Source organism: Mobula hypostoma, chromosome 12, assembly GCF_963921235.1.
Source record: "Mobula hypostoma chromosome 12, sMobHyp1.1, whole genome shotgun sequence".
NCBI classification, from domain to species: domain Eukaryota; kingdom Metazoa; phylum Chordata; class Chondrichthyes; order Myliobatiformes; family Myliobatidae; genus Mobula; species Mobula hypostoma.
This window is the reverse complement of record NC_086108.1, coordinates 70,503,712-70,528,986: the sequence shown is the minus strand read 5'-3', so window position 1 is coordinate 70,528,986 and position 25,275 is coordinate 70,503,712. Positions and strand designations below refer to the sequence as shown.

At 38.2% G+C, this 25,275-nt stretch overlaps 1 protein-coding gene across 1 annotated transcript in view; it reads left to right on the top strand.

The window, feature by feature from the left end:
* Positions 1 to 24,822, top strand: part of orc1 (origin recognition complex, subunit 1) — a 42,811-nt gene extending 17,989 nt beyond the window's left edge. The window contains exons 6-16 of the mRNA XM_063064982.1: positions 1,135 to 1,236; positions 1,959 to 2,115; positions 2,934 to 3,049; positions 3,729 to 3,830; positions 6,168 to 6,339; positions 16,649 to 16,756; positions 21,494 to 21,643; positions 21,859 to 21,978; positions 22,141 to 22,310; positions 23,152 to 23,239; positions 24,297 to 24,822. Coding sequence (XP_062921052.1) covers positions 1,135 to 1,236; positions 1,959 to 2,115; positions 2,934 to 3,049; positions 3,729 to 3,830; positions 6,168 to 6,339; positions 16,649 to 16,756; positions 21,494 to 21,643; positions 21,859 to 21,978; positions 22,141 to 22,310; positions 23,152 to 23,239; positions 24,297 to 24,491 — 1,480 coding nt within the window. The 3' untranslated portion in view covers positions 24,492 to 24,822. The remainder of the gene's footprint in view (positions 1 to 1,134; positions 1,237 to 1,958; positions 2,116 to 2,933; positions 3,050 to 3,728; positions 3,831 to 6,167; positions 6,340 to 16,648; positions 16,757 to 21,493; positions 21,644 to 21,858; positions 21,979 to 22,140; positions 22,311 to 23,151; positions 23,240 to 24,296) is intronic.
* Positions 24,823 to 25,275: the final 453 nt, after the last annotated feature.

Below are 25,275 nucleotides of genomic sequence, written 5' to 3'. Positions count from 1 at the left end.
TATTCTTACTGTCCCTGCCTCCACTACCTCTGGCAGCTTATTCCAGATGAGCTGTGTGGAAGCAGATACTCTGTGGGGAAAAATACCCCTCAGATCCATTCTAACTCGTCTTCTCACCCTAAATCCATGTCTTCTGGTGTTAAGACACCCCTAGCATATGAAACAGGCTCTTATTGTCTACCCTCTTATAAACCTCTATCATGTCACCTCTCAGCCTCCTTTGCTCCAGGGAAAACAGAGGTAGTATCTCCAATCTCTCCAGAAAACCCGAACTCTCCAGTCTTTTCTGCACCCTGTCTAGCCCAATTGTCGTGTAGCGACCAGAAATGAACATAATCCTCAAAGTGCAGCCCAGCTAGTGTTTCATACAGCTGTAACAACCTTCATATTCCCATAAACCTACAGCGAGGACATTTGACCCATCGAGTCAGAGAGTGATATGTCGGCTCTTGGGGAAGTAAGCTGGGAGAATATCCTGCAATCTGTTGTCTCTTGTTTCTTTTTTTTCTCTCTCCGTCTGTCACCCAATTACACCAGTAGCCAATTAAGGTTTGGATTATAGAAGGAAACTGGAGCACGCAGAGAAATCCGTGGAGTTAGAGGGGGAAGAAACAAGCTCCATTTGGGTAAAAACTGGTGAGCAGAATTGAACCTGTGATGTGGTGGTTGTGAGATTGCTGCACTACCAGCAGTGCTTCTGTGCCATCCAACGCTCGAAAAATTAGGAATTATCCTACATACATGGGGAATCAAAGTGTGTATATGATTTAATTAATCAACAGAGAATGTAAAACACAGAAACAAGGCAAACTGGTCTATTCTAGTGTGTGCACTTCAATGGAGCCTCCTTCCATGTATGTGTAACCTATTGTTTTCTTCAGATACACATTCATTTTTCCTTTGTGCAGCGATACTATTTGCCCCAATTATTCTTTCTAGGCAATTCTATTATGATCAGTCTCATTAAAATACAGATGGAAATATACCCTCAGATAAGTTTTATCGAATTATCACTGAGTAAAAAGCTCCTTTTTCCTCGCAAAACTGTACTATTACCTTCTGTAGAGAGTGCCATGAAATGTTACTGAAGTCCCACCAACAGTTTAATTATATTGTTTTACTTCATTACTACAGGTCAAAGAGAATGAAAAGCCAAATGGAAAATATTGGAGAGACTCCAAGGCTTCGTAGAAAGTCTGTAAGCCAGCGTACAGTTTTTCATGCGGATAACTTTGAGTAAGTTTTAGTTCGTGATTTTGTTTGAGATTCCCTTTCTCCATCAAAAAGGATTGTTGTGTGTGCTTTATAGCACTGATAGTAATCTTGATCTCTTGGTAAAGAGAAGATCATTTTCAGAACCAAAACACCTGATCAATTAATCTAGTGCATTGTCTTTGCCTGTTGATAATTTTAAAACCTCCTATCAATTGTTGTAAAATATCTGATATCTAAATGTTGTGATTAGCTCCCATCATAAATTGAAAATATTGCTAAATGTGATCTATTAAAAGCATTAGATGTTTATAATGTGGAAAGCAAAAATACATGGAGAAGAGGAAGGTAATGGTAAAAGAGGAATTTCAGTGGCTTTAAACTTACTGTATTTTTTTTTACCTGTTTCCATGTTTTCATTATGTTTTTGGATCAATTTCCTTGGATGCCAATTTATTATATCTGTGACTTGATAATAAGGAGTATATCCTTTTTTTATTTAGCTCTTCCGAAGATAATAACAAAAGCTGGTATATAGTTTTGTGTTACTCAAGTTCTCTGCCCATTCTGTAATCCTTGATTTAATTTAAAGTCTGTGCATCTTTCTTTTATCTTCCTTTAGGAGTTAATTTTTATACCTTTAACCACTGAACACTAATAATATTGCAAAATAAGTTTCAGTTATAATAACGTTCAGTTTTGATGTAGTAAATTTATTTTAATCATATCTCTACGTTTGGGTACAGGATTGATAAGGATGGTGAAGAGTCTTCTGAAGATGAATTTATTCCAGACAATGAGAAAGGCAGTGGAAGTAGCAGTGAGAATGAGCAGCAAGATGATGACGATTCTGTGTCCATTAGGAAGTCTGTAAGGAGAACACCAAAGTGGAAAACAAAAGTGGTATGTTAACAACGCAAGCTGTTATCAGACCGGGGGTGCGGGGGGCGGCATTGGTGCTGCATGCTAGCATAACATTATTACAGTGCTAGTGATGTTGGTTCAGTTCCTCCGCGATCTGTAAGGAGTTTGTAAGTTTTCCCTATGACCGTATGAGCTTCCTCCCATATTCCAAAGATGTTTGACTTAGTAGAATGATTGGTTATATGGATGTAATTTGGCAGGAATGGCTCATTGGGCTAAAAGAGTCTATGACCGTACTATATCTCTAAATAAATAAAATCTATGTTGACTTCATATTTATTTTGTCTTACATTATTTGTAAATAAAGGTAAGTGAATATGCTGGCACCTTTATAATGTGCATTGCAGTTAATTATAATCAGTTAAGTATCCAAACAGATTAATCTCAACTGGATTCTCAGGGAATGAATTTTCCAACAGGGTCACCTCGCGTAATTTAATTCATTTTTAATCTAAATGGCTATTAATATGACTTAATTTTGGATAACTGTTCCGAGAGATGTATTATTCAAATATAATATGTTCATTATTTATTATCTGTTTTTGGCATGTTTTGGAAAGCTTCACTGAAATCCAACTAAATCTAGATGGTTTTTAAACAAACATTACTTAAGATGACTAGCTACTCTCCCCTGTGTAGCAAGTTATTAGGAATTAATATACTTTAGCCATTATAAATGGAAGAATGGGCAGATATTCAAGAGAGTGGCTGTGTATTAAAGTTATCCAGAATTGTATCTGCCGATGGTTTCATTCCAGAATGTTTTCTGTGTGTTTCCTTTCTAAAACAATTGCAAGCCTGGATCAAGAACACCGAGAACCCCAAGGACACCTAGGCAGCCTACTCCCCATATTCCTCGGAGAACCCAACTGGCTAAGGAGCCTGTCAGTGTATTAGAAGAAGCCAGGGCGAGGTAATGAATATGTTCATTTTTGTTCATTTTCACAGGGGAACAAGACCTTATAAAAACACAGGCTTCTCTGTTGCTGAAGGGTAGAATTTCTTAAAATTACCACATAGGCTTCTAATTGCAGTTAATCTCATTTGGACAAATGTACAGTCTTATTATGACAATTGGATAAGGTTACAGAACAAATATGTTTCAAAATGTTGTTTAACCTAAGAATGACGTGGTCAGAGCAATGTATTGCATTGTTTAATGTTTTAAGATAACTGATAGTTCTTGTGAGTTACAGAATCTTGTATTGCAATTATTTTTGTAAATAGGAATTAAAATGTGCTGTTAGAACAATATTTAAATTGCTAGTCTAAGTTTTTTATATTTTCTACAACATGGCTTACATAACACTTTCAAAATATTTGTGATATAAGGCAGAATTTAAATTTATTTTTTATATTTTGGTCACCCTTAGAGTCTTCAATTAGCTCATCCAAAAAGCAAAAATTAAGGAACTTTTAAAATACTGGGCCGAGGTTTTTTGATAAGTAGGCGTGATAAAATATTCCAAGCTGTGGGTGTCATTAGGAGAAAGTTGAGTAATTTCCAGTCCTTGGATCTGTTCCTTATGTAGATGAAGACAGTTTGCTACACTTTCACTTTTTAAAAACTTCTTTTCTTGTCTTATTTTAAGATTGCACGTGTCTGCAGTTCCGGAGTCCCTACCCTGTAGAGAACAAGAGTTTCAAGACATTTACAACTTTGTGGAGAGCAAAGTCATTGATGGTACTGGAGGGTATGAGACGCTTACTCTTATTGGATGCTTGTTTTCCTTATTTTGGTTCTCTGATTACCTACCACTCTATCAACCTAGCAGTAATGACTTTTGGTTCTTTGGCTCATTTGGTGACGGACAATTTAAACCCAGATTTAGCATCTAATCTGTGCTCCTGTCTCATTGTGGACAAATTCATCAATTGAGAGTGGGTGCTGAATGGTAAACGGCAGGATGTTTGTTTACCACATTCAGCTTTGTACTGTGAGACTCCAGCTGACATTGAGGACTTAGAGTCCACGCCCTCCTGAATGTACACAGCTTCACTGTCATCTCTGGTGCACTGATGAAACAACATGTAATCAGGCATGGTGAGGACGGAGACGTGGATGAATTTGAGCCATTGCGTTAGGTTATTGCTAAAACCACATTTCAGGAGGAGCTCGGTGGGTCAGGCAGCATCTGTAGAGGGAAATGGACAAACAACATTTCAGGTCAAAACTGTTCATCTGGACTAGGAGTGGAGGGGAGATGGCCATTACAAAGAGGTGAAGGGAAAGGATGGAGCAAGAGCTGGCAAGTGACAGCTGTTTCCAGGTGAGGAGATAGGAACAGTGGGGGAAGGAGGACTCAACAGGAATGGAATGATAGGAAGATGGAATAGACGAGGAAGACAAGGAAACAGGATGATTGGGGGCTGTGGGGGTTGGTGGTTGAATGTGTGCATGAGGAACTAGGTAGATCAGGAGGTGAGAGATGAGCAGTGGTGGAGGGGGGAGCAGATTACCTGAAACCGGAGAAGAATGAGGTTGGAAAATCAAGGGGTGGATATGGTGTTATTTATGGAGAATATTTGTACCAGGAAGGCGGAAGTGATAGAAAAATCAGAGCTTGGGGCTGGACGGGATTTATCTCAGGATGCTAAGGGAAGTAAGGGAGGAAATTGCTGGGGTTTTGTATTTGTATCTTCATTAGCAATGGTTGAGATACCAGAAGAATGGAGGATAGCTAATGCAATTCCCTTGTTGAAAAGTGCCAGGAGGGAGAAGCCTGGAAATTACAGGCTGGTGATCCTTACATCAATGGTAGGGAGATGTTGGAGAAGTTTCTGAAAGACAAGATTTGTGTTCACTCGGAAAGCCAGGGGCTGATTAGGGGGACCAAGCATGGTTGGTTCAGGGAGACTGAAGCTGGGGCAGTAGATACTGTCTTGGACTGTGTAAACTTTTTGACAAAGTTTTTCACATAAGGCTGTCTGGAAGGTTAATGTACAATGAGTGGAACTATGGCATTTTGATGAACCGTGTTCAAAATCATTGGGGTGATTGGAAACAGGGAGAGTAGTGGATGTGTGTTTTTTTTGGATTGGAAGTCTGTTATAAATGGCATACTGCTGAATGGGGAATGGAGAAGGGAGAGGAGAAATTATTGGAAGTTAGATAAATCGATGATCATACCATCAGGTTGGGGGCTACGCAACTGGAACATGAGGCGTTGCTGCACCTCAGGCTGTATATGGGGCAATGCCCCTCTCTACCCTTTCCCTTTTGTCTTCTGTCATTCCCAATTCTGGTCCCGTTCCCCCCCCCCCCCAATTCCTTTTCTTCACCTGCTCCACACTTTCCTCTGGTGCCCCTCCTCCTTCCATTTCTTCCATAGTCCACTGTCCTGTCCTATCCAGTTCCTCCTTCTCCTGCTCTTCACCTCTTTAACCTATCACCTCCCAGCTTCTTTCTTCATTCCCTCCATCACCCAACCATCCATCTTCCCCCTCACCTGGTTTCACCCATCACCTGCCGGCTTGTACTCCTTCCCCCGCCCCCCACCCTTCTTAGTCTGGTTTCTTCCCCCTTCCTTTCCAGTCCTGATGAACAATCTCAGCCTGAAGTGTTGACTTTTTCAGTTAAACATTTCAGTGAAATGCTGAAATGTTTCTTCCTGTCCGTTGATGTTGCCTGACTTGCTGAGCTCCTCTGGCATTTTATGTGTGTTGCTCAAGATTTCCAGCATCTGCAGAATCTCTTGCGTTTATTATTCCTGTGAAGGCAAGTTGAAGTAAAATCCATACTGCTGTTGAAGGTCAGGGTATCCGTTATTAGTTGGTGGCAATAAACTGCTCTACTATTCCCTATGTTGGGAAAGGAAGAGAATCTAATTTATAAAACTTCAGTAAGGAATCCTGTGGAAAATGCAAAATAGAAGACAAGAAATGTGCATTAACCACTGATCTAGAATAAGAACTGAGATTTTCAATTCATGCTTAATTTTATTCAGTTTAGTCATTCTGTTTATGGATCAGGAAATAAGAATAATGAATTTTAAGCTTCTGTTAGTCAATTGACGTTTGAACTTTCACAGATGTATGTATATATCAGGAGTGCCAGGCACAGGAAAAACCGCAACAGTACATGAGGTGATGAGGTGCCTACAGCAGGCAGTGAAGCAGGAAAACCTCCCATCCTTCCAGTTTATAGAAATCAATGGAATGAAGCTTACAGATCCTCACCAATGCTACGTTCAGATATTGAAGGTAAAACATAATTTTTGTGCCAATTTATAACCATATTGTTAAATTTAAAAGCAAATGTATTAGAACAGAGAATCATACAGGTCCTTTGGCCCACAAGGACCTACTTTTAACCTACTCTCAGATCTAAATACCAGGCCTGAAGAGAGAACTATTAGTTATTATGTATAGTGTTCCTTATTCTTTGAATGTTCCATTATTTTGCAGGCAATTTTTAATACGTTGGGGTAGATCGAATTTTCCTTTATTCCTTTCCTGTCATTCGGAATGACTATCGTGAATTCTTTATTTCTATGTTATCTTCCTGTTCTAGCCCCCCTTCCCTTAATTGCCTTAATACTCTAAACTCCATCAATATCTACCAATCACAAGCAAGAGAAAATCTGAAGTGCTGGAAATCAGAGCAACACACACAAAATGCTGGGAACGCCGAAGGGCTGAAACGTCAACTGTACTTTTTTCCATAGATGCTACCGGGCCTGCTGAGTTCCTCCAGCATTTTTGTGTGTGTTGCCTCATTATCTCCCGAGATACATTACTGCATCTACACTTAACAATCGAACTGTGTCATGAAGACAACTGAACTTACAGCCGTTTTGAATTGTATCGAATTCCAATGATTCTTACACTCACGGTGAAGAAATCTCCTTGCCTCAGTGACGAATCCATTGTTTTGATTGTGACTCCTGACTTAAGATGCCCCATCCAGTGAAGCATCAACTCTGCTCCTGTACTTAAATTTTCAGAAGGTAGTTGATGAGGTGTGTATGAAAATTTATGGTGGAAGATAGAAGTTTATGGCCCAGAAGTTACATTGGCATGGATAAGATACTGGCTTGCTAACAGGTAGCTGAGTTAGCATATGTGTGTCTTTAGTCCTCATGATTCCAGTGCCACAGAGATTAGTGCTGGTGCCTCAACCTTTTTAAAATTTTTATGAATGATCTGGGTGAATGGAGCAAATGTATGAGTACTAAATTTGCCAGTGATATAAAGCTAGAGGACAGAAGGAGATTACAAAGGAAATTAACTAGGTTAAGTCAGTGGGCAAAGGTCTAACAAATAGAATATATGGTGGGAATGTATAGATGAAGAATTAAAGAAATTGCTTCAAAATAGTTCTCTGATCAGAAATACAAAGGAATCTTTTAAAATCTAAGAAACCTGGAAAGATCATTAAAGGCCAAAGGAATAGACTGTGATTTTTTTTTTTAATGCGAAGTGTCCATCTGGTTCAACTACTTTCTAACTTACTGAAAAGATTTTTTTTTATTAATTGTTGTTGATAAAAACAAAGAAGTGTATACTCTTAAGTGCCGAGAGATTGAAGAATTCTGAAGTGCAGAGGATTCTGGGTATCCTAGTGCTTGATTTGCAAATGCCTGGTAAACGGGTACAGTAAGAAATTAGGAAAGCTAACAATATTACTGTTTATTCCTAGGAGAATTGAACACAAAAGTAGAGAGGTTATGCTTTCTCTTTATGGGACATTAGTGAGGGCACATCTGCACAATATTGGTCTCCTTATTTAAGGAAACATTAATGTATGGAGAATAGTTTAGATTTGAATATAAAAAGGTGGAACAAGCCAGTTAGCCCATTAGATTTACCCCACCTTTCACCAAGACCCTGACCAATCCAGTCTTGGTCTCAGCACCACGTTCCTGCTGATTCCATATCCCTCAGAGTTTAAATATCTGTCAGTCTGCCTTGAATAATTTCAGTGAGTGCACCTCCCCAGCTCTCTGCATACAGAAATCCAGAAACTCACAATCCTCTGAGAGAAGAAATTCTTTCTCATTTCCATTTTTGACGAGCAATCCTTTATTCTAAAACTTTGCTGCCTAGTTCTAAATGCCACCCAATAGGGCATCATCCTCTCTGTGTGCAGCCTGTCAATTTTTCCTCATAATCATATTACAATAAGGTCACCTCACCTTGTATTCTTTCTTTTTAAATCTTTTTATTGAGTAAGTATACAAAAAAGGTAAACCATATAAACATTCATACAATGTTAAAGTATAATAAAATTCCAAAAGATATCAATACCAAAAAAAATACTACAAACAATGTAATTTAAACATAAGAAACCAAGATAACATAATAGTATACTAAATTTTATATATATCAATGGAAAAAAAAGAAAAAAAAACCCCAAAAAAAAACCCACCGTGCAGCTAACTAAAAGCAAGGCAAAGCAATGGGCTAACTTGAAACCAAACAGAGTTAAACTTAAAATCACGTCCTCAATCCCGACCTCCATTAAAAACAGTAAAAAAAAACAAGGGTAAATATTACATTAAATGAAAATATCGAATAAAAGGTCCCCAAATCTGTTCAAATTTAAATGAAGAATCATAAAGGTTACTTCTAATTTTCTCCAAATTCAAACATAAAATCGTCTGAGAAAACCAAAAAAAGGTAGTTGGAGCATTAAGCTCTTTCCAATGTTGTAAAATACATCTTTTCGCCATTAAAGTAAGAAATGCAATCATTCTACGGGCTGAAGGGGAAAGATTACTAGAAATTTTAGGTAGTCCAAAGATAGCAGTAATAGGGTGAGGAGAGATATCTATATTTAATACCTTAGAAATAATATTGAAAATATCTCTCCAAAAAGTTTCCAAAGTAGGGCAAGACCAAAACATATGAGTTAAAGAGGCTATCTGCCCCGAACATCTATCACAGAAAGGATTAATATGTGAGTAAAAACGCGCTAACTTATCTTTGGACATATGTGCTCTATGAACCACTTTAAATTGAATTAGGGAATGTTTAGCACAAATAGAGGAAGTATTAACTAATTGTAAAATCTGCCCCCAATCATCCACAGAAATGGTAAGCCCCAATTCCTGTTCCCAATCTACCCTAATCTTATCAAATGGAGCTTTCCTAAGTTTCATAATAATATTATAAATCATAGCCGATGCACCTTTCTGACATGGATTAAGGTTAATTATCGAATCTAAAATATATGTAGGAGGAAGCATTGGAAAGGAAGAAAGTATAGTACTTAGGAAATTTCTAACTTGTAAATATCTAAAAAAATGTATTCTTGATAAGTTATATTTATTAGATAATTGTTCAAAAGACATAAGGGAACCATCTAAAAATAAATCCAAAAACCGTAAAATACCCTTAGTCTTCCAAGTTTGAAAAGCGCGATCCGTAAAAGAGGGAGGAAAAAATATGTTACCTAAAATAGGAATCGCTAACCGGAATTGATTAAGATCAAAAAATTTTCTGAATTGAAACCAAATGCGCAAAGCATATTTAACTATCGGGTTAGAAACCTGCTTAAGACGTTTCGAATCAAAAGGGAGAGAAGAGCCTAAAATAGAACCAAGTGTATAACCCTGAACAGATTGTAATTCCAATGCTACCCATTTAGGAATAGATAGTATGTCCTGGTCAAGTAACCAAAATTTCATATGTCGAATATTAATAGCCCAATAATAGAATCTAAAGTTAGGTAATGCTAAACCTCCATCTCTCTTAGCTTTCTGTAAATGTATTTTACCCAGTCTCGGATTCTTATTCTGCCAAATAAATGAAGAAATTTTAGAGTCAACTTTATCAAAAAAAGATTTTGGAACGAAAATTGGTAATGCCTGAAACACATATAAAAATTTTGGCAAAAAAAACATCTTAACTGCATTAGTACGACCAATCAAAGTTAAATATAAGGGAAACCATTTAGATGAAAGTTGAGTAATATGGTCTATTAATGGTAAAAAGTTAGTCTTAAATAAATCTTTGTATTTACAAGTAATTTTAATCCCAAGATATGAAAAGTAATTATTAATCAATTTAAATGGAAATTTATAATATAAGGGAAGATGTTTATTAATCGGAAAAAGTTCACTCTTACTAAGATTTAATTTATAACCTGAGAAAAGACCAAATTGTGCTAATAACTCTAAAACAGCAGGAATGGATTTCTCAGGATTAGAAATATATAAAAGTAAATCATCAGCATAGAGTGATAATTTATGGGACTTTAATCCCCGAGTTATCCCAGTAATATTTGAAGATTCTCGAATAGCAATTGCAAGAGGTTCTAATGCAATATCAAATAATAGGGGACTAAGAGGACAGCCTTGTCGAGTACCACGAAAGAGAGGAAAAAAAGGTGAGTTTAAAGAGTTAGTACGAACCGAGGCTACAGGGGAATGATATAACAGTTTAATCCAGGATATAAATTTCAAGCTAAAATTAAACATTTCAAGCACCTTAAATAAATAAGGCCATTCTACTCTATCAAAAGCTTTCTCGGCATCTAAAGAAATAACACACTCAGGAACATTTTGTGAGGGAGTATAAACGATATTTAACAATGTACGAATATTATAAAAAGAGTAACGACCTTTAATAAAACCCGTCTGGTCTTCCGAAATAATAGAAGGAAGTACTTTTTCTAGTCTATTTGCTAATAACTTAGAAAAAACTTTAGAATCAACATTTAATAAAGATATTGGTCTATAAGATGCACATTGAGCAGGGTCTTTATCCTTCTTTAGTATTAGAGAAATTGATGCTCTATTAAAAGATTCAGGAAGTTTACCAAGTTTCAAAGAAGCCTCAAAAACCCTACAGAGCCAAGGAATCAATAAAGAAGCAAAACATTTATAAAATTCAACGGTAAACCCATCAGGGCCAGGAGCTTTCCCCAGATTCATAGAAAAAATAACATTCTTAATCTCATCCATTGTAATGGAAGTATCTAATATAGAAGACATATCCTGTGAAATCTGAGGGAAGTCTAACTTATCTAAAAAATCATTCATATATTTAGAATCTCGAGGAGACTCTGATTGATATAAAGAAGAATAAAAATCACAAAAGGTTTGATTAATCCCCACATGATCCAGTATCAATCGATCATTTTGGTTATAAATCTGATTGATTTGAGATTTAACATAATTAGATTTCAATTGATTAGCCAGCAACTTGCCAATTTTGTCACTGTGAACATAAAAGTCACTTCTTGTTTTCTTTAATTGGTTTACAATCGAGGACGAGAGTAGTAAACTGTGTTCCATTTGAAGTTCAGTTCTTTGTTTGTATAACTCCTCAGAAGGAGCCATAACATATTTCTTATCAATTTCTTTAATCTTGTCCACAATTGCCGTCTCCTCCTGCTTCTGTTTCTTCCTCAAAGCAACAGAATACGAAATAATCTGACCCCGAATATAGGCTTTAAAAGTGTCCCAAAGAGTGTTAACCGAAATATCTTCTGTATGGTTAATTGTAAAAAAAAAAGCTCAATCTGTTCATTCATAAAATTAACAAAGTCCGAGTCCTGAAGCAACAGCGAATTAAAACGCCATTGTCTATTATTTGGTATATTGGCCATAATTTTAATAGAAAGCTTAAGTGGAGCATGATCCGAAATGGTTATAGAATCATAATCACATTTAATCACTGAAGGAATAAGACGAGAATCAATGAAAAAATAATCAATTCTTGAATAGGAATGATGAACATGTGAAAAGAAGGAAAAATCTTTTTCCTGAGGATGCAGAAAACGCCAAATGTCCGTCGACCCAGAATCAGAAAGGAAAAAATTAATCAGATTTGCAGATTTATTAGGTAAAGTCCGTAAAGGAGCCGAACGGTCCAAAGCTGGAGACAAACAGGTATTAAGATCTCCGCCCCAGATCAATGAAAACTCGTTCAAATTCGGAAACTGATCAAACAATGATTTATAAAATTCCGGACAATCCATATTAGGAGCATAAACATTAACCAAAACTACTTTTTTATTAAATAGTAAACCACTAACCAATAAAAATCTACCATTCGGATCAGAGATAATATCCTGTTGTATAAAAGTAACTGAGGAATCTATAAAAATAGAGACGCCTCGAATCTTAGCATTGGAGTTCGAATGAAATTGTTGCCCCTTCCAGAATTTGAAAAAACGTAGTCTGTCCCCCCTCCGTACATGGGTCTCTTGTAAAAATAAAATTTGTGCTTTAAGTCTCCGGAACACTTTAAAAACTTTTTTCCTTTTAATAGGATGATTAAGACCGTTAGTATTCCAGGAGACAAAATTAATAATAGACTCCATAAATCCTAAAGTCAACCCACAACAAGGAGGATTGACGATAGGCGCGACCCACAAACCCGGAGAGGAAACAGAACATACAAAAGATACCGGGAAAAAGGACGCAACCAGTACTTCAATAATGTATATAGCCCAAAGAAAAACAAACTAAAACGTGAAGCCCCTCCCACCACCCTCCGCCCCAAGACCCCAAGGCGAAATCTAAAGCAGACCCGCCAGAAAGAAGCAAGCGCTAAAACTACCCCCATGACTTCCGGTATACGCTCCCTAAAAAAAAAGGTATAAATATGAAAAGGATCAGCTAATTGTGAAACAGTAAAAAAGTAAAAAAAAAGGTAGCTCAATTAAAATACACACAGAACAGAACAAAAGCCAGAAAATATATATAAAAAAAACCACAATAAACCTCAAACCCATGAATAGACACAGCAACAAGAAAAAATAAGATTATTGACATAAAGTGGTTATAAAAAGCAAAACAGAATAAAATTTAAAAAACTACAAAATTTAAGGCCACACAGGAAATACGTAAGATGACAAAAAGGAAGTAACCACCCAGAATCCCCGGGAAAAGAAAGAAATGACGCAGTTAAAAAGAAAGTTTAGCAACCATATTAAGAAATCAAAAATAAACTTTTCTGCCCAAATAGGGCACGAAAAAGTTAAAACCAACCAATTCACAGCCTCCGATCAACGGAGATAATTAAAAAAAAGCAATTAAGATGTTGAAGATGAAAGTTGATCCAGATAACTCTGGGCATCCGATGGAGAATCAAAAAAACGAAGGGCTCCATCTGACATGCGAATCCTTAGACGTGCAGGGTACAGCAGCGCTGGTCTTAAGTCCATCTTATAGAATTCCGACATCACGGATCAGTAACGAACCCGTTGGTCCCAGATTGGTTTACTGAAATCTTCCACGAATCGGAACTTAAGATCCGAAAAATCAATGAAACCTTTAGATCGAGCGAATCGAAACAGTCTCTCCTTGTCTTGAAAGTAATGAAAACGTAAGATAACATGCCTAGGTCTATCTGACCTAGACGAGTATGATGGGATTCTGTGAACACGATCCAGAAGCGGTGGTTGGTCAGGAAATACAGTAGGGAGTGCATCTTTTAAAAGTTGAGAAAAATATTTCATGGGGTTGTTAGATTCCACAGCTTCCCTCACCCCGATCATTCGTAAATTCTGCCGTCGCATTCTAGATTCCAAGTCAGAGTTTTTAAAAGTCAAAAAGTCAAGTTTCTTCTTCATTACATTAATTGTTTCTTCGATTTTCCCCATCTTAAGCTCACTTTGTTGCGCGAATTTTTGAAGATCAGATATAGCCGACTGATGTTCCGCAATAAATGTTTGCATCTTATCAATTAAATCGGCAATTTTCTGGAAATTAGTTGAGATTTCCGTATGAATCAGGTCTTTAACAGGGCCTGCAATTTCCGTACGAATCATCTCCCTAACAGAGGTTGAAATTTCCCTCTGAATTAACTCCGATATCGCTTTCAAAGTCACCAGTGATTCAGTCGGGGGGAGATCCGTAGCTTTCGGTTTAACCGGAGGTTTACCATCCTTGCCGTTTTTCCCATTCTTAGACATAGCAGATCTAAGTATCATCCAATTGTCGGAGAACTCAGTTTAATTCAAAGTATTGTAAGAATTGATGCCTTAATGGTTAATTAAAGTATAGCTGACCATAGAGAAAAAAAAACTCAGAGGTAATGGAGCGAGTCAAGAACGCGACTTCACTCCATGAGCGCTACCGGAAGTCCCTCACCTTGTATTCTTATCATCACCATTGAGTTACAGGCCCAACCTGCTCACTTGTTCTTTATTTTCCTGTACTTTCGTCTGAGGACTCAATGTAGTGCACCTTCTCTGGATTGTATTCTCTTTTCGAATATGGAAAACAAATCTGCACAGAGCTGTAGGTGCAGCCTTCAATGAAAAAACGTAGGCGCATATCCGCAGATTAGACAAAAAGGGGCCATTTAGCTGATGTATAGAAGAATCCGGCTGAGGGGTTAAAGCAGGTTGAATTTGTTTTCCTCTTGTGGAAGAAGCTTGACCTGGGGAGATGGGGAGGTGTCACCCATCTGAAACAGATTATTTGTATTTTATTTTCTCTGACGGTCAGTCTTTGAACCCGTCATTCAATTTCGGAGCAGATCTGAGGGGCCACGTTGCCAGCTCCTGCTCTTCATTCCTTTGAACCTTGTCAAGCCTTCTAACAATGTTGTACATTTCAAAGAAATCTCCTCTCATACTTCTAAACTCTGTGGTACACCTTAGTCTGTTTAATCTCATGTCCCACTGGGAACAATCTGGGGAAGTTTTTTGTTGCATTTCTTCCATAAAATAATAAATCCTTCAAATACATAAAGGGAGACCAGAACCATACACAATATTCCAGAAATAGTTTCACCAAAGTTCTACACAATTAGACTGAGATGCCTTGAGGTTGTGCTCAAATTCTCCAGACTATTGATATACCTTGTGAATAGCTGGAGCCCCACGCCTGGCACTTGACACTTCACTGGTCACAGCCAATGATAAAATGGAAAGAATACAGTAACTCCTTTTATCCCCTCCCACCATCCCTACATCCCACTTCCCTCCTCCTCCAGGAATTCCCAAAAATCTTCTGCATTAGTATTTAAACTTACGATAAGCCTAGATATGCTATAAATGTTAAATACTAGGGGACATAGCTTTAAGGTGAGAGAGGGAATTAACAGTGCACGTGTTTTACGTAGAGAGCAGTAGTGCCTAGATGCACTGCTGGGTGGAACAGGTGCGATAGTGGCATTAAGAGCCGGATAGACAGGCACACGAACGTGCAGGGAGTGGAGGAATGTGGATCATGTGCAGGCGGGTGGGTTAATTTAGTAAGGTCAGCACCAACAGCGTGGGTCCTGGGTTCCATGTGATCATCTGACAGGTGGCACTTTTGACATTAAACATCTCCTCACTGTGAAATGAAAGTATTAGTTGAGATTACAGAACATCTGTAGTGGAGATTAAAACTGGTCTTCTGATTTGACCATGGTAACCAGGTGTTTCAGTTTACTATGGCGCACTGAACACACGGAATTCAAAGTGTACACTAGTCATTCTAAATTTTCTTTCATGTATGGCTCTTAAAGTATATGTCTTTTATTTCTACACAGTGGATTCTAGTTTATTGGGACACACCGGGACCATATATTTTGGCTCAATTAAGCAGCTTGTCCAATTAGCCGAAGTTTCAAGGAGATAGTTAAAAAGGCAGAAAAAACCCTTTAACTAAGTAACACATTGTGTATTTAAGTCAAATACAGAACAATTTGGAACACTACTACAATACTATAGGACTGTGTATTAGTTCCTAATAGTTATCGATGGAGGAACTCATCCGGTGTATGCTGCTGTGTGGTTTTGATTAACTGTAAAATCAGCGCAGGTATCCAGTACAGATAACGGACTGCCTTCACACAATGCTTTCAACAACTGCATCCTCCAAATCCTCATTTTCATTGTGATGTTCAAGATGATTTTCAATACCTTTAAGTTCCTCATGGTTCCCAACTTGCCGAAGTAGTTAGATAATTTCATTTTCACTCCCAGTTATTTCTCACCAACTACCAGTGACAAAAATCACTGCATTTTGAACGCAATTACTCACAACTAACACTATTTAAAGGCTGTTTGCCCCATGCACAGTGTAGTGACTAAGAGCAACGCAAGCACACATGAGTGACACTAGATAGAAGCTGTTCAGTAACAGTCTCCTATCCCAATTAAGCAGCATATTGTACAAATAACGAAGGGTATCTCGGCTATTTCCTTGATTAGTTCTTGTTCTTTAAGAATTATCCTAAATAAATGGCTGCCTCTATTAACCAATGGCCCCATTACCAGAATCCACTGTATTTTATATAAAGTAGGTTATGAAGATGTGTTGCCAATTTGGCTCAGTTAGATGCCCTATTGGGGAAAAAAACTGAGAAGCATTACTGAGGGAACGCTTTAGTAGTGCTGTTGAAATATCAATCCAAAACCATGTGCTTGTAAAAGATTCAGTATTACAATTAAGAAAACTCTTTTGCTGTCCAAGACAGCATTTTCCTTTAACCAAGACCATCAGAACAATTTTCCTGTGAAAATTTCCAGTGATATTTCTCAGCAATTTAAGCATTTGTAAATGTAATTTATTATACCTTTGTATCAGCAAAGTTGTATTTTTATCGCTCTTGCTTGTAGTTATTGACAGGACAGAAGGCCACTGCAGACCATGCGGCTACGTTACTGGAGAAGCGATTTGGTACGCCAGCTTCGAAGAGGGAGTCCACGGTATTACTGGTTGACGAGGTGAGGATCTTCTGCAGTTGCATTCAAAGATGCCACAAGTTGGAAGAGTGAACAGGAATCCTAACAAGAATGGTTCCTTCTGTTTGCTGAAGAGGGAAAAGAGTGGATGATGTGCCAGGTGGTGATGTCTTGTTGAAGGTGATAAACGGTTCTGAAGGAGGTGGCTGAAGAGATTGTGGAGGCATTAGTAGTGATCTTTCAAGAATCACTAGATTCTGAAATGGTTCTGGGGTACTGGAAAATTGCAAATGTCATTCCACTCTTTCAGAAGAAAGAGTGGCAAAAAAAACAGGAAAATTATTGGCTCGTTAGCCTGACTTCAGTGGCTGGGAAGATGTTGGAGTCCATTATTAATGATGAGATTTTGGGGTACTTGGAGGCACGTAATTGAATAGGCCAAAGTCAGCGTGGTTTCCTCAGGGGAAATCTTGTCTGATAAATCTGATGGAATTCTTTGAGGAAATAACAGGCAGGATGGACAAAGGCAAGTCTGTGGATGTCGTTTGTTTTGATTTTCAAAAGACCTTTGAAAAAAGGGCCACTCATGAGGCTGCGAAACAAAACTATTGCCCATGATATTACAGAAAATATACTAGCATGGATGGAAGATTGGCTGCCTAGCAGGAGGTGTTGGGAATAAAGGATGTTGGGACTGCTTCCTTTCACATTATTGGTCATTGAATTGGATGATGGAATTGATGGCTTTGGGGCCAAGTTTGCAGACGATATAAAGATAGGTGGAGGGGCAGGTAATGTTGAGTAAGCATGGTGTCTATAGAAAATGGGCAAAGAAGTGGTAGATGGATTATAGTTTAGGGAAGTGTATGACCATGCACTTGGTAGAAGGAACAAAAGCATAGACTATTTTCTAAATGGGGAGAAAATGCAAACATCAGAGGCACAAAGAGACTTGGGAATCCTCATGCAGGATCCCTAAAGATTAACTTGCAGATTGAGATGGTAGTAAGCAAGGCAAATGCAATGTTAGCATTGATTTTGAGAGGACTAGGATATAAGAACTGGGATGTGATGCTGAGGCTTTATAAGGCATTGGTCAGACTGCACTTGGAGTATTGTGAGCAGTTTTGGGCTCCTTATCAAAGATCAGTGTTTGATATTGGAGAGGGTCCAGAGGAGGTTCACGAGAATGATTCCAGGAATGACACGATTAACATATGAGAAGCATTTGATGGCTCTGGGCCTGTGCTCATGGATTTTAGAAGGATGAGCAGCTATCTCATTGAAACCTATCAAATATTGAAAGTTTTTGATGGAGTGGACATGGAGAGGATGTTTCCTATAGTGGTAATGTCTAGGACCAGAGAGTACAGCCTCAGGATAGAAAGTAATCTCGATGAGGAGGAAGTTCTTTAGCAGGGGGTGGTGATTCTGGAATTTATTACCACAGATGGCTGTGGAGGCTAAGTCATTGGGTACATTTAAAGCAAAGGTAGATAGGTTTTTATTTCCCACTCTGGCCTCTTACCTCTTCTCCTCACCTACCTATCACCTCCCCGGTGCCTGTCCTCCTTCCCCTTCTCCCATGGGGTCCTCTCCACTCCTATCAGATTCCTTCTTCTCCAGCCCTTTACCTTACCTATCACTTTCTAGCTAATCCTCCTTCTGTTCCCGCCCCCCCATCTTTTTATTCTGATGTCTTCCTCCTTTCTTCCCAGTCCTAAAGAGGAGTCTTAGCCTGAAATGCTGATTATTTATTCACTTGGGTAGATACAACCTGACGTGCTGTGTTCCTCCAGCAGTTTGTGTGTGTTGCACTGGATTTCCAGCATCTGCAGAATCTCTTGTGTGTGATAGGTTCTTAATTTTAAGGGTGTAATGAGCAGACTCAATGGGCTGAATAGCCTAATTCTGCTCTTGTCTTTGGTCGAAGGTGGTGGTGTTTTACTGAAGGTAGAAGGAATTATGGAGGATGATCTGGTGGACTCAAGGTATCGATGAAGGGAAACATTTGTTGCCAAGGGTGAGAGGAGAGAGGGTGAGTGTGGAAGTGCTGGAATTGGAACATATGAGACAGAGCCCAGTGAACTGAAGGAGGAGCAACCATGGTTATGGCAAAAGGAAGACCACCGTAAGAGCTGGCATGCTCAAGTACTGTTTCTGTTTTAACCTAAGAGGCCGAAACAACAGAGCAACACAAAGGAGTGGTTGAAAACAAAGAAAAATCCTCAGTAAAAGGATTAGGTGTAGTAATGGTCATTTGATAAGATGTTGCCATTAACTGGCTTAAACAATACAATGTGCCCCTTTAGACAACTGTGGAGCCAGTAATTTTCCTTGGCAGAACCCAAGTTAAGTTATTAGTTCAATGTCAATGGTAGGTAGTTGGACTGTTGGCACAACTGTTACTGTCTAAAGTTCACTACTATGTTGTTCAGCTGTTGTTGCATGTAGACACATTCTGCTTTATTATCTGAGGAGTTCCAGATCATTTGTGGACATCCCTATTTTGGGGTCTTGAAGAATAGAAAGTCACTAATTGGGCTTGTGACACAGTCCTCGGCTTACCCTGGGGGTGAAATGATTTAACTCTATCGGCCACATCTACGTACGGCTGTATCCAGTGGAGATTTTCAGGCTTCATTCCCATAATTTCAATTTTACTTTCATTGACACCACATGATGCTAACTGCTCCCTTGATGTTAAATTTATCTTGCCTTTTCTCCATCTGATCAGGTAATAAGCCTGTAAAGAGATCTGGAGTTAATTTGTTCTGAGCAGATTATTGGTAAGTGGCACTCCAAGCACTGCTGAACATATCTTCCATCGTTTTGGTGATTGATTAGCCAGGTAGACTTCGTCGTGCACTTTGAGGACAGGCTGAATTGGTGCATATTGTCACATCAGTGCCAGTTAGCTTTATTACAGTAGGTGGCTAAAGATGCACCTGGCTCTGGGACATGTGTATTTGTGTACAACCACAGTATTGTCCTGTCCTGTCACCTTTGCAATATACAGCCGTTTCCCAAGGTCATGTGGCAGGCTTGGTGGGGAAACGTATGGAGGAGCTGAGGACGATTTCATGGCTGGCACCCTGCACTGCCATTATTGTTGCAGACATCGCTGGAGCTGTATCTTCCCGCAGGGTAACTAGTTGTGCATTACAGCTGGATGTGGCAGCGTTGCAAAGCTGTGATCAGATTTGTTAGTCACCGGATTGCTTAGCTCCGTCTGATGATGTCAGCTCCAGTGTTTAGCCTAAAGGCCTCATTTTGCATCTTCATCAGCTTGGCATCTCGTTTTTTTTTGGTAGACTTGGTGTTGCTTCCAGAATGCACTTCTGCAATAACCATTAATGCAGGGTTCAACACTTGAGGTTAGTGCTGAGAATCCACTCTTTTGTGGATCTCCAGTTTTAAGCCACTTAGACTATTCTGAATATTTCCAATTTGGCATATTTTCATACGTTATAGAGGGTATCCTCATTAGGAAGATGGTTTCATTATTGTGAGGACTCTTAACCAATATTAACAAAAATAGATGTATTTTCTGAGGATGTGGTTAAATGTAAATGACCTTCATGTAGATAATCTGGATGTTGCTACATCCTTTAGAATGAAGCTGGCTTGAACACTGATGGTGCTGTTGAGTCATGTTTTTGTGATGAAGCCCCCTAATCAGCATAGCAGCCCTTGCTATTCTCCATGTTCTTGCAGATCCTTTTCAGTGTTAAGGAGGACTGATTCATCATGTGAGATGGGAAGTAATCAGCAGGAAGGTTCTTCACTTGGGTTTGTATCGAGGGTCTACTGATGTCCATGTGGGGACTCGCAGCAATACTCACTCCCGACTGTATATCACTGTTCTGTCACCTCTGGTGGGACAGGATAGCCAAAATTGTGGTGGAGGTTTGCTGTAATGTATGACCTTCAGAGTAGAATTCTGCTAGGCTTAACTAACGTATAGGACAAATGTCCCAGTGTAGACATGTCCCGAAATGTTTGTAAAGCGGATTTTATGGCATGGACCTTTTGTAACCTTAGTCCATTGCCCAAGTGAATGCCAGTTGTCTGGCCTTTCTCTTTTCTTATCATGCTTTAATACTAGTACAACTGAGTGGCTTGAGTGAAGGTGATGTCCTCGTATCCTTACAGGAGCCTGGTGAATCAAATGAGTTTTAATGACATTCTTGACAATTTTACTGTGTTAGCTTTTTACTCCATTTATTTACTTAACTAAGTTTACTTATCTCGCTTGATAGTTTCCTGATGCATGGTCCAAGGCTCTACATTGCTAGCCCAGTGACATAACCACAAAACTACTGTCCTATCAGCAAAAAAAAAGGACAGCGATATTCAGGAAAACATAATTTCCAAGCTACACTACACATAATCCATATATATTACTGTTGATTTGCTGCTCAATCAATATCTTAGACTCTTTGCTTTCACACAATTGAGGAATGATTTAACCACAGTTAAGAACAGGGTGCATCTGTAACTTGCCTATGGCATTCCCACTGAAGTACCATGAGATGTTAAGTACACTATGTAAATGCAAGTTCTTGACATACTCCAGATTCACACTGTCTCTAGGCACTCTGGGGTGGACCCACAACATTCTGTGTTTTGGGATATGTAGATAAAAGAAAATATCCAATTTTGGAATACATTCAATAACAATGTTGCTGATAAATATCTAGCAAGAAAATCAAAGATAGCCCGCTTACTTTTTGACCTCACTCTGTAACCAATACCCAAGCTTTGTGTTTCTTTTAGCTTGATCTTTTATGGACCCGGAAGCAAAATGTTATGTACAATCTGTTTGACTGGCCCACACGAAAACAGGCAAAATTAGTTGTTTTGGCAATAGCTAATACGATGGATCTTCCAGAGAGGATCATGATGAACCGGGTGGCAAGCAGGCTGGTGAGTACATTAGCATTATTTACAACAAACTATTAAAGGTTTTCTTGGTATTCAGTGTAATGTTATAAGCCATTCTGAATTCAGTCTTCATCAACAAACAAAAATAGCCTCTTCCAAGGTTTGCATTCTTTTCAGTGACAGATGAAACTTAATTAACTGCTGCACTGCATAATATATGTGGATTTAGTGAGATAATGACGTTTTTTTTGATGTAGGGACTGACCAGAATGTCCTTCCAACCATACACCTACAAACAGTTGCAGCAAATCATTTCTTCCAGACTCAACCGATTAAAGGCTTTTGAGAACGATGCAATTCAGCTGGTAGCCAGAAAGGTGAGTAGCATCTGGTTAAATAAAACTGGAAATTATGGAAGAAAGCAAATGCAAAGTAGTTGCTGGAGATGATGGTGAAACAGTAAGAGTGACCGGTAATGAGAGGAGTTGATGGTTTATTTTTCAGCATTTCACTGGTAAAGTTTTTTTTTGGTCTTACAGGTAGCGGCTCTCTCTGGTGATGCAAGGCGTGCTCTGGACATTTGCAGAAGAGCTGCTGAGATATGTGAATACTCACTGAGTCAGAAAGCTGCATCCAGCCTTGTAGGAATGCCTCATGTATTACAAGCCCTTGATGAAATGTTTTCCTCTCCATATATAACTGCTATAAGGTAAGAAACTAAATTCCTTGTCTCTTCCTTCAGTTAGTCCTGACGAAGGGTCTCGGCCTGAAACGTCGACTGCAGCTCTTCCTACAGATGCTGCTTGGCCTGCTGCGTTCCCCAGCAACTTTGATGTATGTTCCTTGTCTCTATCTTTGTTTACTGTAAGCGAGACAAAATCTTGTGTTTTTTTAAATAGTGACGTTATAAGGTGGCCCGTATCCTAATGCTTTAAGTCCATTTCAGCTATCAGATTGTTTAGGAAAGGGCTGTGGGGAGAACCTCACCCCTTCTTTCTATCTCTACAATATGAAATTGATTACATTTCAAAAATATTCACTATTCTTGCAGCTTCTGACCTGGATGCAAAAGGAGCTATATTAATAAAACTTTTTTTTTTCTCACTCTGTCTCCAATATTTAACAAACCTTTGGTCACTTAATCAAATATTTCTATATCTGAGTTGTACCAGAGTTTTTCTAATGGCACTTGTGAAGCATTTTTAGATGATAAAGGGACAATATAGATGCAAGTTCTTATTGCAGTTCAGCCTGAAAATATAAAGGAATAATAAATAACTAGTATTCAATAACCTTTCAACCCCATATGAAAAAATATTGATATTTCAAACATAACTTCATTCAAAAATATGAACACAGCGGATTGTTATTAAGCGATTGTTATTGTAGTTAAGCGATCAAGATAATTATTTACAAATCTGCTTTAAGTTAGAAGACAAATAGTGATTTATTTTCTAACCTTATTTAGTTGAGGGATTAGATATTAATTTGAGGTTTAAATTCAAAGAAAAACATTTTCTTTTATTTAATATGCTGTGTCTACATCGCAGGAATGCATCTGTTCAGGAACAAATTTTTATGAAGGCAGTGCTTGCTGAATTCCAAAGGCTCGGTCTGGAAGAAGCAACATTTCAGCAGGTTGTATACAACACTTTGCTTAAAATTCTCACACAATAATAGCTGAGAAATATTTAAGTTTAATTTAAAAATGCATGAACAGAAAGGAGCAAAAGTAACTGAGCACATGCGCAAAGATATCACAATCTTTTAAACATTGTGTAGACCACCTTCATTCTTGGCAATTCTATAGAATTCCTTGGAAATTTTTGGAAACTCATTTACATTTTGATGTGAGGGAGTGAACCCAGCAACACTTGGCAATCTGTATACTATTACATGTAAGAAACTAGTTATCAAATCTTGAGCAAAATTGGTAATTAATTGGATTTGATAGTAAATCTCAGGAATTCCCCACTATCTGTTGGCAGTCTCAAAAAAATGTGCCATTAGGCTTTGAGATTCCTTTGTGAACAAAGATGCCCTGTTTTTGCCTGCGAGCCTTGGCAGCAATTTCCCCACTCTGCTTCCAAATGGTTCAATGGCAGAGAGAGCTTCCTAAGATTTCCCAGAATTTGTACAAAAGCATCTGTACTCTGATGCTATGCCAAGTTAAACCTGGCAATGGATTCTCAGGCTATTCATTTAAATGGAGATTGTCGTACCATAGGCTAAAAGGGGGAGGAGGTTAATTGGAGTTTTTTTTTAATGTTTCTGTTTTAATATTTCAAGCTTGAGATGGAACTTTGCTTTTGTCGAAGGCTTCCTTAGAGGTTGTGTGAATTAAAAAAACCCATTGACTTCAAGTTTCTAAATTAATGCTTGGAGAGGTTGCTGGCCCGTCTGACAAAAGGAGGAATTGGTGGCGAGGGAAAGTATAACCAAGCTAATAACAATTGCAACGGCGATAGGAACTCGAAGTTCTATTATAATTATCAGAAATTACAAACTGCTTTTCGTATTTTGTGTAGAAATCATATCAAGAATTTTGGTGGTCTCAGGTTAGAACTAATTAATTCCTCATTTGACTGTTTCGTCCTTCTAACATCTCCCAATAAAACATCCTGCTTGTACAAATTGCCAACAGTGAACATGCAAAACATTTTATAAATTGTTCCCTTTACCACTTTTTTTGCAGATTTACCAGCAGCATATTGGACTGTGTAGAATAGAAGGTCTGCAGCCGCCAACAGTTTCTGAAACAATGCTGGTTTGTACAAGACTTGGAGCTTGTCGGCTGCTTCTTGTTGAATCCAGTAAAAATGATCTTCACCTGCGAGTTCGATTGAATGTTAGTCATGATGATGTAATGTATGCTTTAAAAGAAGACTAATTTGTAAATATTATGCAATGTGGAAAATTCAGAATGCTGAAATGTATGTTACTATTTTAACTCTTAATATTAATTTTTTTAACAAAATTAGGTTTTCAAAGTTTTTACTAATTTATTTTGAGCAGTTCTTATAATAAAGAAATAGCAACTATGATTATTCAATAAATAAGGCTGCAAATATTAAAGCTTTCAGACAAAAATGTAACTCAGTTCATCGTGTTTACTTGTAATGTGCATTATCCTTTAACCAAGCAATTGTGACTTGTTCCTGAGTTAATACTGCATGAAAACAGTATAGTCTTGTTGGTTATTTAATTTTTCCCCTAGCTATGCCAAAACTGAGTAATCAAAAATGAAAGCTTTCTTTCAGCTGTTCTGCTACCACATTATTGGTGTTTGGAGTCATTTGTTGACTGAAAGATTCAGAAGGTTAATCTTACATGATATATTACTGGGAGGACGGAATCTTATCCATACAGAGGCTGTATTGTCAGTTTTTCAAACTAGCAAGTGGCTGGGAAGCAGTGAGGGTTTTATCAACTACACAATCCAAATGAAACTTTTAAAGTTAAAGGTGCCAAGAAAAAAAATTCCAAGATGTCCACCCAACCTACTTTTCAGCCAAACAAGGGTTCGTAAGCATCTGTCTTAAGTTGCCATGAAATCTCAGTTGATGGCAAGTACACTTGTGTAACTGATTCACAAGTTCCACACAAAACAAATGGAAAATCGTCAGTCTCGGAAGGGAATGCCACTGAATAGTACAAATAGACAGGGTGATGTC